Source organism: Chiloscyllium plagiosum, unplaced genomic scaffold, assembly GCF_037043375.1.
Source record: "Chiloscyllium plagiosum isolate Xiang-an unplaced genomic scaffold, Cpla_swu_hap1 HiC_scaffold_5, whole genome shotgun sequence".
In the NCBI taxonomy this organism is placed as follows: Eukaryota; Metazoa; Chordata; class Chondrichthyes; order Orectolobiformes; family Hemiscylliidae; genus Chiloscyllium; species Chiloscyllium plagiosum.
The window spans coordinates 36,724,737-36,737,575 of NW_028270143.1; the positions used below are offsets into that span (position 1 = coordinate 36,724,737).

At 38.5% G+C, this 12,839-nt stretch overlaps 1 protein-coding gene across 3 annotated transcripts in view; it reads right to left on the minus strand.

Annotated features, from left to right (window-relative positions):
- bzw2 (basic leucine zipper and W2 domains 2) overlaps positions 1-12,839 on the minus strand; it is a 76,094-nt gene that overhangs the window by 37,671 nt on the left and 25,584 nt on the right. For 2 of the 3 annotated variants that reach the window (XM_087987104.1, XM_087987106.1), the window contains exon 2: positions 427-491. In XM_087987104.1, coding sequence (XP_087843230.1) covers positions 427-484 — 58 coding nt within the window. In that variant the 5' untranslated portion in view covers positions 485-491. Of the gene's footprint in view, positions 1-426; positions 492-5,282; positions 5,474-12,839 lie in introns of all 3 variants that reach the window. The other variant, XM_087987105.1, reaches the window with a different exon arrangement.

Genomic DNA, 12,839 nt, shown 5'->3' on the forward strand with positions numbered 1-12,839 from the left:
TTGCACCATACTCAAGTCAGTCTTTTCAAATAGCAGAGACACTTTGTAGCAAGGGTGAATGGATTAGCTGAATGAGTCAGAGGAGTTATTTTTGTGGTGATGTCATGTTGAAAGCAGTAATTTTGGTATCAATTAATTATATACTTTATTAGGTTATTGAACAGTTGAAAGCAAATCTCTAATTGATCATGCAGACAAAAGATTTAAGTGGCATTTCTCTCACATTGTTTTAAGCAACTAGGTTCTTCAGTATTGTAAACTGAAGATTGTTATGCAATTTATTCCACAGATGACATTAGAAGTTCCTTGGATTGTATGGTATCGTTAGTTGCCATCGCAAAAATGTCAGTTTATCTACCAGGAGTGGAACGCCTTTAATGAATCCATACTATTTCACAAGGAAAACAGCCAGGCTAAAAAGCTTACCCCTTTTCCTGGTTTTGAACCGCTGGCCTGTTAGCACTGGCTTCTGCAACTTACTCATAAACTTTCTGTAGAATTGAAGAATATAAATTAGACACAGTAGAAACCAGAATGAAAACAAAATTTTCATTAATTCATAAACTAACATACAGAAACATTCAATTGTAAGTTCCCAATCTGACTTGCGGTGCTTGGCAGGAAGCTACCAAATAGAAGTCAGGAATCTGGCCACAGAGCAAGAAACTGAAGGAATGTTATCCCTATTTCACGCTTTCAGTTGCCACAAAGCAGCTACTGTGTGAAGGTAGCCACAGAAGAATTTTTTTAAATACAAGTTCTACACTGAAAGCTTTCATTTTACAAAGAAAAATATTTCCTAAAGGAATTGGGCAGCAGGATGATACAGTGATTAGCACTGCTGCCTCAGCGCCAGGAGCCCAGGTTCAACCCCACCCTCACATTTGCCCCACGTCAGTGTGGGTTCCCTCCGACTGCTCTGGTTTCCTCCCACAGCCAAGTAATGTGCAGGCTAGGTGGATTAGACATGGGAAATTGCAGGGTTACAGGAATAAGGTAGGGAAGTGGGTCTGTGTGTGATGCTCTACAGAGAGTCACTGTGGACTCGATGGGCTGAATGGCCTGCATCCACACTGTAGGGATTCTATGATGCTACGACGATATCCTTTAAATCTTGGCATCTTGCTATCAGAGAGGCTTCTTGTCCCACTCCTGCCATGTGTCATTCATTTAACATTGACGTTTCATGAGAAGATCTTTGCTCATCGAGAACCATAGATTTCAGAAATCTTTAACGATGCCTGATCAGTTTGACTGATTAATTTATTATCGACACTGCTAATAGTCATCAGTTCAGTTAAAAACATTAAATATCAGGTTACATCATCAACTAAAACCTTTACTCACTGCTAACACCCTGCAGACCACTAGATCAGCTCTCGACTCCTCACAGATTTAGATTCAGAGAATCCTTGGACAAATACATGACTGGCACAGATTATATTCGTTATCTGCTGCTGGTTTATTTTCCCAAAAACCACAGGCATTCATAGCTACAGTATACCTTCCTAAATACATCCATCATATTCATTTAAAACAATGTATTCTTAGTAACAGCACAGCAGTTCATACATCGTACATCTCTAATTGTACTTAAGAATTTGGCAGCAATCCTTCTTCTTGATCCACTGCAACTCATGAAGCAAAAGTAATCCCACGACACTGTTAAGTCAGAGACTTCGTGGATTTCGGCCTAACAGTATTCCTATGCATCTGATCCCTTGTCCTTCAAAACAGCAGAGGTCACACTGTCAAAAACAGCTTTGGCAATATACTGCAGTGCATCCTGTAGGTAACACATTCTGACCACGGTGCATTGGTGGTGGAGAGATGAGAGACTTAAGTAGATAAATGGGCTGATCCTTCAGCTGATGAAGCAGCTGCCACCATCTAGGCAAGCGGACAATATTCCATTAAACTCTAACTTGTGCCTTGAAGGTAGTGGAGAAGCTGCAGCATGTACATAGCTGATCCGGATGATTCGAAACAATTTCTCAATTTGCCCTCCTTTGCTGTTCAGACTACACCTGGAGGCTTCATCCTTCAATATTCTCCAGTTGTCACTACTGTATGATTATTTGGAATTTGTAGATTAAACTTGTCATTAAGCACAATGGCGGACACACGTTACCAAAGACCAAATTTTGCCATTCCAAATCAAGCTGGAAATTTTGGCAGTCAGGAAGGAAATGACAGCTACATCTAACTGCTGGTGGAAGCAACTTCTCAAATCAATTTCTACCTTATTTTCAGTGTCAGTGGTTTTTGAGAGAACAGAGGAGGCGCCAGGCTTGGAACTATCCGGTGGCTAGGCAGAAATGGGTACTGCAGATGCTGGAGATTAGAGTGGTACTGGAAAAGGACAGGTCAGGCAGCATCTCAAGAGCAGGAAATTCGATGCTTGGGGCAAAAACCTAACCTGTGCCTGCTAGGCCAAATCAAACTACAGAAGGGTTCAATAAAAGGCTGCCTTTGAGACATTTTGTAACTTTGGTAGAAGCAGTTGGCCTTTTGAACTCAATCTTTCAGATATGAAGATGACACACAGCAAGTTGAAGGGACGTCAGGAGAGAATAAACCTTTATGAGTTCATGGCATGGTACAAATGTCAGAGTCACTTTCCTTGCTTAGAGTTGTAGACAATGAGGAAAGAATAGAAGAGCTATTGAAGGCCTGGGAAAAGACATAAGTGTGGCAGTCCATATGGGATAAATATTAAGGAAAAAATAATCGTGACATCTTATACAAAGATTGCATTAAACCTCCAGCAATAAGGCTGCACAACAATGTTTTCTGGGGTACTGGATTTGGGAATGGCAGAAGGGAATTTACCAAGATAACAGTACAGGTTAATGACTGATGATTTATATACTATAGAAACAATTCTACTTTTTTCATATACAGGAAGCTTAAAGAATCCTTTTACAGGTTCCCCTTGTCTTGCTCAGAGACAGGCCCCCTCCGATCTCGCCTAATTCAAAGGTAGGCCGTTAACAAACCAAGGCTTGAATTGCAGAAAACAAAATGGCTGCCAGCTGCATTTATGACAAAGGTAGGTTTCTGACTCAGGAGCAAATCCTGCTCGTTTCCCATCTTGGATAGGAAAATCCAGCCCTAAAGTGTCCAAGTGAAGTCTATGAATTTCCACTTCTGAACACCTCAGAATCTCCACTTTGCAAAATGTCATTTTACACTTTCATAGCAAAGCAAATCCAGATTTAAAGTAATATTCCAATTTTAAAAAAGCAGACCTTAGTTTGGCATGGTGAATTTTAAATATCCTTCTGCGGGAATCAGTATTTGGTACACATCTCATTCTGTTCCTCAAATTTCTCCCTCCCACCTGCAACGGAAAGTCTTTGCCTGCAAACGACCCCCAAAATGAAACTCTAAATAATTTATGTTCATTATTGTAAATTATGTAGCCATTACCAAGGCACATTTCCCATACTTTCTTTTAATCACTTAATTATTCCAATCACCATGGACATGAACAATTCCATGCCCCTATTTGAGAGCAGTTTGTTCTCTAAATGTACTGTCTTGGTAGTCTCTCACCTTAAGAGAAGGTGATATGCAGAGTGCTTACCTCTACAATAGCTATTTTAATGCAACATTATTACAATTACACAGGTCTTCCTCGAGATGTTTCCTTGCCTGGTTGGTGCTGGACAACCCAAAGCGTATAAAGAATAGTTTCATCAAGAGTTTCCATCTCACTAAAAAGACTTCAGGCCAATCCATATTAAACAACATGTTCTGAAAGCACTGGACATCTGTGACATTCTGCCATGTTGGTGGAACAAATGAAAACCTTAAAAAAAAAATCAACCAACCACCAACATTCTAAACAAAGTTGACAACATTCGTAAATATTTATAAAGATTGATTCACTTCACCTTCCAACATTTATGGGTCCTTTAAAAATTCCAGGGAAAAGGATCTGAATCATCTATTAGTAAATAATCTCTCTCAAGCTAAATATAGTCTAACAAACAAGAGCAAACACATTGTCTCCACCCACCTTCAATAACAGATTATTTCATGTATATCACAGTACCTTGGAGGATATTGCTGCTGCAGAACAGATTTCAGAAAGCCATTGTCATGCCTACAGAAAAGCAGTCACTGCACTTCACAAAATACTGCAGTTTATCAAGTGGGGTTATTTGTGCTTTGCTGAGCATTACATAAATTCAAATTGACGTTTGCCAAACACGAGTGCACTTATTTAAGTATCACATCTTGGAGATCCTCAAATTAATATTATTGGCATACCTACAAAAGCATATTTTGGAAATGGACATTTTTAAATACCCTTCAATCTTTTTTTGGACTTCACTTTATTATCACTGACCAAACCAAAGTGCCCTGAAATCTGCCCGGCAAGTATTCAGGTTCTTAATATTTACAGGAAAAGTATTTATACCTTCTCAATACAAATGTCACTTCTTGTGTTTACTTATTGTTTCTATAAGTGGTTTGCAAACTAAAATTTTGAAAGAAAATTTCAAAACAGGATTAAAGACCTTCATCTCATTTACATCTAAATATTCCACAATTGTGAATCTGATATTGCTGAAAGAGGCACCAACTGTTTTACAAAGTTTTCACTAACGTCGCCATTCTGGCATATTCAAACTTCAGTATTTATGTACAAAAAATTAAAAACGTATTTAAAACACTCATTGGGGCAAACTGACAAAATCAATGCATTTTGCTGTGCAATTCAGCTTTTAATAAAGTGGTGATAAAAATTGTGCAGAACTGATCAAGCATAGATCAACTGACATTAAAAAAGACGGTGTACAGACTGTGGATTAACAGTATAAAGTTCTTGAATATATTTGAATAAAAAGGTCAATTCTAATTACGCAAATCATCATACAGTATGTCAGCAGCCCAGGTAGTAATTCTGTGCCTGACAATTGTGTGCTTACATTTGTTACAAGACAAATATAGCTATTCAATCTAAAAGTACAAATGTGTTTTAATAATGGGTTTAAGAAAACAAGTATTATGCTTGATGAGATGGGTGTGCCAGTTTCTCATTACAATCGGCCTATCTTTGTGAGCGAAATGGAGAAGGCAGCAGCACGGACTAAGGAGAATATGAACTGAGCAACAAGAGAGCAAGAGCACACCTCTGACCACCACTCATTTGATTATCCTTGGACACAGCTACTCAAATGTAAAGTCAGCCTGAATGTCAGACCCCTGTAAATATTTATAGAACCTTTTGAGAAACGCGGAACTAAATATAAAAGATAGGAGAAACTTACTTTCATTTTGAAAAAAATATATTCTTTCAGGGACGTGAGCATCACAAGCAAAGCTGACATTCATTGCTCATCCTATTTGTGCCCTTGAACTGAAAGGCTTGCTTAGCCACGTTAAAGGCGGGTAAACGTCATCCACATTGCTTGGATCCAGAGTCACATGCAGCCAGACGAAAGGCAGCAGATTTCTTTCCCTAAAGGACATTAAACCAGATGGGTATTTACAGCGAATGATTTGTTTATCATGGTCGTCATTACTGACTTTAGCCTTCAATTCCAGATTTTAATTTCCTTTAAATTCCACCAGCTGCCGTGGTGAGATTTGAAGCAGTGTCTCGAGAATATTAGCCAAAGCCTTTGAATATGACCAGTGCAGACACAAATTGTTCAACGAGTCCTTTTCTGTGCTTTTTAAAAAATTCATTCATGGGATGAAGTAGTCCCTAACTAGGCAGCATCATTGTCCAGAGGGCAGTTAAGAGTCAACCACATTGCTGTGGGTCTGGAGTCACATGAAGGCTAGACTCTGAGGATGGCAGTTTCCTTCCCTAAGCAACATTACTGAACCTTTTCCAACTATGGATTCATGGTCCATCACTAGACTCTTAGTTCTAAATTTTTTTTAAAAATTGGAATTCAAATTCGACCACCTACCACAGCTGGATTCCAACATGGGTTACCAGAATATTGCTTGGGTTTCTGGATTAACAGTTTAATAATAATACCACGAGGCCATTGCCTCCCCGTCGATCACTAGAATTGATCCATGAGTATCCATGGGGTGGCACGGTGGCTCAGTGGTTAGCACTGCTGCCTCACAGCACCAGGGTCCCAGGTTCAATTCCAGCCTCGGGCAACTGCCTGTGTGGAGTTTGCACATTCTCCCCGTGTCTGCGTGGGTTTCCTCTGGGTGCTCTGGTTTCCTCCCACAGTCCAAAGACGTGCAAGTTAGGTGAATTGGCCGTGCAAAATTGCCCATAGTTTCAGGTGCATTAGTGGGAGGGAAATGGGTCTGGGTAGGTTACTCTTCGGAGGGTCGGTGTGGACTTGTTGGGCCGAACGGTCTGTTTCCACACTGTCAGGAATCTAATCTAATGATATTATATCATCTAATTTAATCATCCATTCTTATCTCATGCATTTTTCTTCTTGCAGTTATTGATTTTTCTTGCACAAAGCCTAACCAAAAGATTATTTGCAAATTCTAAAATATCTTCCAATAGAACAATTGTGCGTACTAGACGATCAATCTGCTCCTTTAACATTTGCAATAAATGTCATTAAGGAACATGTAAAGAACAAACTTGTGCTGTAATGCCAGTGTTTCTTTTAAAGCACTAATTGCGAAGTTTTAAAAGTTTGAGGTTGACCAGTTCTAGTGTTTGCTTCTTCTGAAAGATCTTTGTAGTAACAATTTGCAGCTCAACTACTATATCATTTTTTATGCTTAGCAGATCAGGCCAGCAATCAGTCTCAGGGAGCATATGAAATCAAAGTTAAAAAGACTGTCATACCCTGTTTTTTTTAAAAATTGATATGATAGCCTTTGTAGACATGAAGACAATGCTGAGTAGAGAAATTAATTGAAAAGTCAAGGGCACACATTAAATTCCTGCTTAATACCTTTCTATTAAATTACATATTTGATAATGCCACTGAAACCAAACTTTTTTTTGGCACTGCAGAAGCATGTTCTCCGACTGGCACAACTCCAGACATGTGATTTATCACCAGCACTCACTCAATAGATCTCAAAAGGACATAGAGTACAATGAATATCCACAGCAAATTCCATCTCATTTTAGTTCAGCTTCCCACCGATGTGGTTCATTGCCTTGTGACTCAAACTACACAACCAGATTCTTTTTGGAGTACTGATATACATGACTTTCCTCATACTCCCCAAACTCACATGCATATACAGTACTTTTTGAAAACCATAATTAAAACTAACAGGCCATGTCATCTGATGTAAGAGGTGGAATTGCTGCAAATCAAACATATAAAAGGCTAAAAAAGTAAATATCTGTAAATGCATAACAAATGTAAAATTTTTTATATCTGAATGAAGATTTCATAAATTTTCCAAGGATTACTGTTCAGCAAAATAGTGAAATAAAATAATGCTCTTTACTTTTCCATTCAAATTGCTAAGTTTTAAAAGGAAACTTAATACCCGAATACGGTGATTAACCTTTGCTCAAAATCTGATGAAGCATAAACTGTTGAGAAACTATAATCATTGCATTACCAGACTTGCATGTTCAATTCATTGATCATACAAAGTTTGTAAGCTTAAAAAACATCTCGTCCAAAACAATGCATTGCTTACTGAGTTAAAAGAAACAAGATAAACTTTCATTCTTACTAAAGTTATTCCAGTTAACAGAGAATGGAAAATTGAGTTGTTATAAAACATTTGGCAGCAGGTGTATGTGAAACACTTTCACAGTTGGATGTGTTGTGCTGCATTGCATTATGTAAGGTTTACACTTGAATCAATGCTTTTTGGTAACTTTTGGCCACTTAACTAGCAAGCAGTTTTTCCAAACTTGATCAAGGCTTGGGCTTGTGTAATATAAAATTGTTTCCATTTTTAGATTACATCATTTCCAAATAATTTTCACATCAAGTAAACCCTGAAGAATTTTTGTTCACATCACAATGAATTATTCCAGGCATTTGTTGGCTGGAGATTTGACAAGAGTCATGCATACTGCCCTTTTCATACTTGTTAACATGGTATATTTAATGTCCAATCTTTATAAAAAACTTGGTATACTGCTATGAATCAGTTGTTGATACTTAATCAATACCTCCATCACCTTGCATTGAAGTTAAGATCAGTGCTCCAATTTATTAATTTTACTGCCGACCTAATCAAAATAAAGCTAGTTAAATCTGTGCATAATTAGATTAATCTACAAACAATACCACAGACATGTTTCAGGAATCATGTCACATGAGCTATGGATAAGATGATATTTCTCCTGTTAACAGAAGTTCACATGTTGTGAACACTGACTATATGTTGTGGATTCACATCTGAATGGGCAGATGTGTCTCAGATTGATGGTGGCTGTTTACAATAAACTAATCTTGATCCTGGATATGTGACTGCCAATTAATAGCCGCACTAATTGATTTTGTTTAGAATGCGGTCTGATGACAACAAGATGAAGGAAAGTGATTACAATTGCACATTCATCAAGTCCTACCAAGTACTATCCTTGACTTGATTCAGTATTTTCAAGCCTACACCATAATCTACACTTATATAAATCCCATCTACCATTCTTAATTATCTCCATCTAATTTTATACCTCTTCCTCATACATAGATTCACTAAAATCTTTGTAACCATCAGGTGAATATGTGCTATTGCAGTCACTCAAAAGGTCTCCACTTGCCCTCATTACAGAAAAGAGCACAGAATAGGAGGGAGAAGGAAAGAGATTTGGACGTGGGGCTCCACAGATTCACAAATTAAGAAGAGGTATTAGAGATTAGAGTTTTAGCAAAAGAGTTGACTGTTGGTGACATGCATATAGGGACCTCCTAGGTATTTATTTCATAAGTATCAGCCACCCACATGACACATTATCTTCTGTCATCTCAGAATAAACCACACAGTGAGACAGACTTTGCCCAGGGAGACTCCATTGAAATGAATAACAGGAAATTTGGGGTGGGGGAAAAGAGGTTCTTTAATTCAGGTTTACTTTAAGATCTGCAGAGGAGATCTCCAGAGGAGGTACAAGTGGGAGAGGAAATAAGGTATGAATCAAAAGGTCTACCTGTACTTAGACCAATAGCAGCATAACAGGAATGCAGGGAATGCACATATTTGGAAATACTGATCAAACCTACTCACTGATGTTTAAAGTCAAAGGTGGGTATATGATTTCAGTCTCCAGACTTTTTTTCCCCTCTTCCTGAGAAACAGCTCACTAAATTTTCATACCGAGACCATATTTAATCAGAAGTAACAAAAAGTATTTAAAAAAAGGTACAGGATGACAGGTCAGAAGGGCCAAATGGGGTGTCAATCCTGTGGAAGGCATAAAGCCAGAGACATATGTGTCCTAGAAAACACCTGTAGGAAGTATGATCATCTGCACAAGGTTGAGCTTTCAGCTTCTAGAACTAAAGCTACAACTGGAGTCACTGTTGTGCATCTGAGAGGCAGAGGACTACATGGATACTACACAGAGATGTGGTCACACCACAGATGAGAAGCATACAGGCAGAGAAGGAAGGGTAATGACTAGGAAAGCTTTGGAAAATTTTGGAAAACTGGTCAGGTAGTGCAGGAGTTCCCTCAGTGTATCTTGCTTGCTATTTGGCATTACATTTTAGAAGTGGATGGCATCATGGGAAGGGGGAAGTAGAATAAACCAACAATAATTCCAGACAATTCTACATTTTAGGGGACCAGGCAGGCACTTCTGTGGTAATAATTGTGAATACAGGATGGTATGTTGCTTCCCTGGTGCCAAAGTCAAGGATGTCATGGAGCAGCTCTAAGTCATCCTTCTACAGGAGGGTGACCAGCCAGGTTTTGTGGCCCACATTGGTACCAGTGACATAGGGAGGAAGAGGGATGACGGCCTGAATGCACATTTCAAAGAGTAAGGAACAGCAGTCATCTCAGGATTATATCTTGCGTACATAGCTGGTGAAGTGATCTATGAGGGAGGGCATCAGGTTTCTGAGGAATGGGATCAGGACAGATAGGAGGATCTGGACAAACTGAACAGGTTGCACTGTAATGGAGTGGGGACTGATTTCCCTTCAGGGAGCCTTGCTAGTGTCATTGGAGTGGGTTTAAACTAGTTTGCCAAGGGATGGGAAACGGAGTCCAAATTGGAAGGAAGTGAAGTTGGTAATCAAAAGTTTGAAAAAAAATTCTGGTGAGATTTGAAGACAGGCGAAAGAAAAATGTTGAGCAGAGTATGCTTTATAAGGAGAAAAGACAAAAAAGACAAAATTCACAATAAGGTAGATGATTTAAGAGATACAAGCATGTGATCCAATTGCAAGTATGGAAACATAGTTGCATGGTGACGAGGACTATTCAACGATATTTAACTTAAGGACAGGTAAGAAGGAAAAAAGTGGATGAGTTGTGCTGGTAAGGAATGGGATCAGTACATTAATAAAAGAGGATTTCACAGCAGAAGAACAATTTAGAATCTGTTTGCGTTATTTATAAACACAATTCAGATTTTCTCATGATTAAAAGAGCAAGCATAGAAGTTGCCCGAAACAGCAATAATTCTGACAAAATACAACAATGTAGGACTAAACAAAAAACTGATAAGCAAAGTGAGAATATGTTAGGAATATTACATTAAAGTATAGTAATGAATAGGAATGTAACGTGGCAAAAAACAAACAAACATTGACAGCAAAAGCTTCCACAGCAATCAAAATTATGTAGTTTTTTTTAAAATTGTAAACTATTTACTAGTTATTTAAGTGCTAGACACTACCTGTCCATGAATGTATGTTTTAACAACAGGATCTCAAGGCCCATGTCAGAGGGGAACCAATTTCTCTCTGTCAAATAGGTCTGGGGCAAAGAACAGGAAACATAGCTCAGCTTCCAATGCTCAGGTACATGGTTGGGCTTCAAAGATGCTGCCGGTGCCAAAAGTCCCAGGAAATCCCAACACATGCCAGCATTTACACCTGTGGCAGGAGGGAGAATACGGCAAGTGGGGAACAATAATGACAATGGTTCATTGGTAATGAGGAGAGTTTGGGAAAGTAGCATGAGAAATTTCACAAGGCTCACAGAGAGAAAATCCTCGATGAGACTTGCCAAATTTGATATTTAGCCATTTTGAGTAAAAATCCACAGTCATGCTCAATGAATGGCAAGTCACTAGGAAGTTCAGAGGAACAGAGGGATCTGATGTACTTTTCCACAGATCCTTGAAGGAAGGAGAACAAGTTAATAGTGTCATTCAGATGACACAGGGGACACTTGCCTTTGGTTAGGCCATAGCTCGAGGACCATGAACAGTTTGAGTCATCACACTATAGGAGGGATGTGATTGCACTGGAGGGGTTGCAGAGGAGATTAAACAGGATTTATCTGGGATGGAGCACAGTAGCTACAAAGAGATGCTAAATAAGGTGGAGCAGAGAAGGCCAAGAGTGAACTGGATTGAGGTGCGTAAGATAATGAGGGGTGGGCATAAGGAGATAAAAAGCAGCTGCTCTTAGTTGAAGGGTCAATAACAAAGGGTTATAAATTTTAATGTGAAAGACAGGTGGTTTGAGGGAGGATTTGAGGAAACATGTGTTTTCATTCAGAGGTAGGTAGGAATCTGGAATGCAGTGCCTTGAGATTGTAAGGTTTCCTGCCCTAACTAATCTTTAAAAAGCATTTGAATGAGACTTAAAATTCAAGGCTACAGACTAAGTGATGGCAAGTGGGTCCAGTGGACATTGAGTAGATGTTGTCAGTGCAGATTCAATGGCCTAAGGGCTCTTCTGTACTGCATGATTCGTTGATTATTAGGGTACCGACGAGACCACATCTACAGTACTGCTTTAGTACTGGGCTCTTATATAAAAGTAGTATATAAATTTATTGGAAACATTTCAGAAAAGGTGTAGAAAGACTGGCAATTGGCTTAGGTGGTTTAATGAGAAAAGATTGGACAGACTAAGGACTTGTAAACAAGAATAAGGTGAAATGATTGAAACAGTATCCTGAGGAGATTTGATGGAGCAGATGTGAAGAGGTCATTTCCTCTTGTAGGAGAATCTCAAACAAGGGGTCATCATTCAAAAACTACAGGTTGCCCACTTAAGATGGATGGTAGTGATTTTTTTTTTAATCCCTGTGGATAGTGAGTCTTCATAATTATCTAATTTAAAAGATGGCAGAAACACAGTCTTTGCATATTCTTCAGGGTGTGCTGGATAGATTCCTGGTAAGCGAGAGGCAATAAGTTCCCGAAAGGATAGATGGGACTATGAAGTTAGATTACAATCTGATCAGTTATTATCTTATTAAATGGTAGAGCAGGCTCAAGGGGCTAAATAGCCTGCTTCTGCTCCTCTACCTAAATTGGATGCTTGCAGTTTGCTATGTTTGGATATGACGGAGCTTTGGAAATTTTGTTTTTCAAAAGGTTTCCTGTTTAAACAAAAACCAAAGAGACCATAATGACACATTCAAAAAATGATGCAGTTGACTTATGAAATATCTTTGGAGGCTTGGAACAGTTTAAATCTTATTTCATAATTGTGAAAAAATCCCTGTTTGTCCCTTCCTATGAAATATATAACATCACACATTGCAATTGCTTATATAATTTAACAAACATTGCCATATATGGCAGACTTCCTCAATGGCAAGAGCCTGCTTTGATAATATTATATTACTAAGAAAATAAATATGAACAGATCAAAGAAAACTTGGAATTCTGGCTCCAGATGCCTTTCATTAAATGGTCCAAGTTGTGACTCTATTTATAATGTCCTCAAATGCCTCTGTTACCAATATAATATTTACTATTGAATAGTGAATATTGAACATAT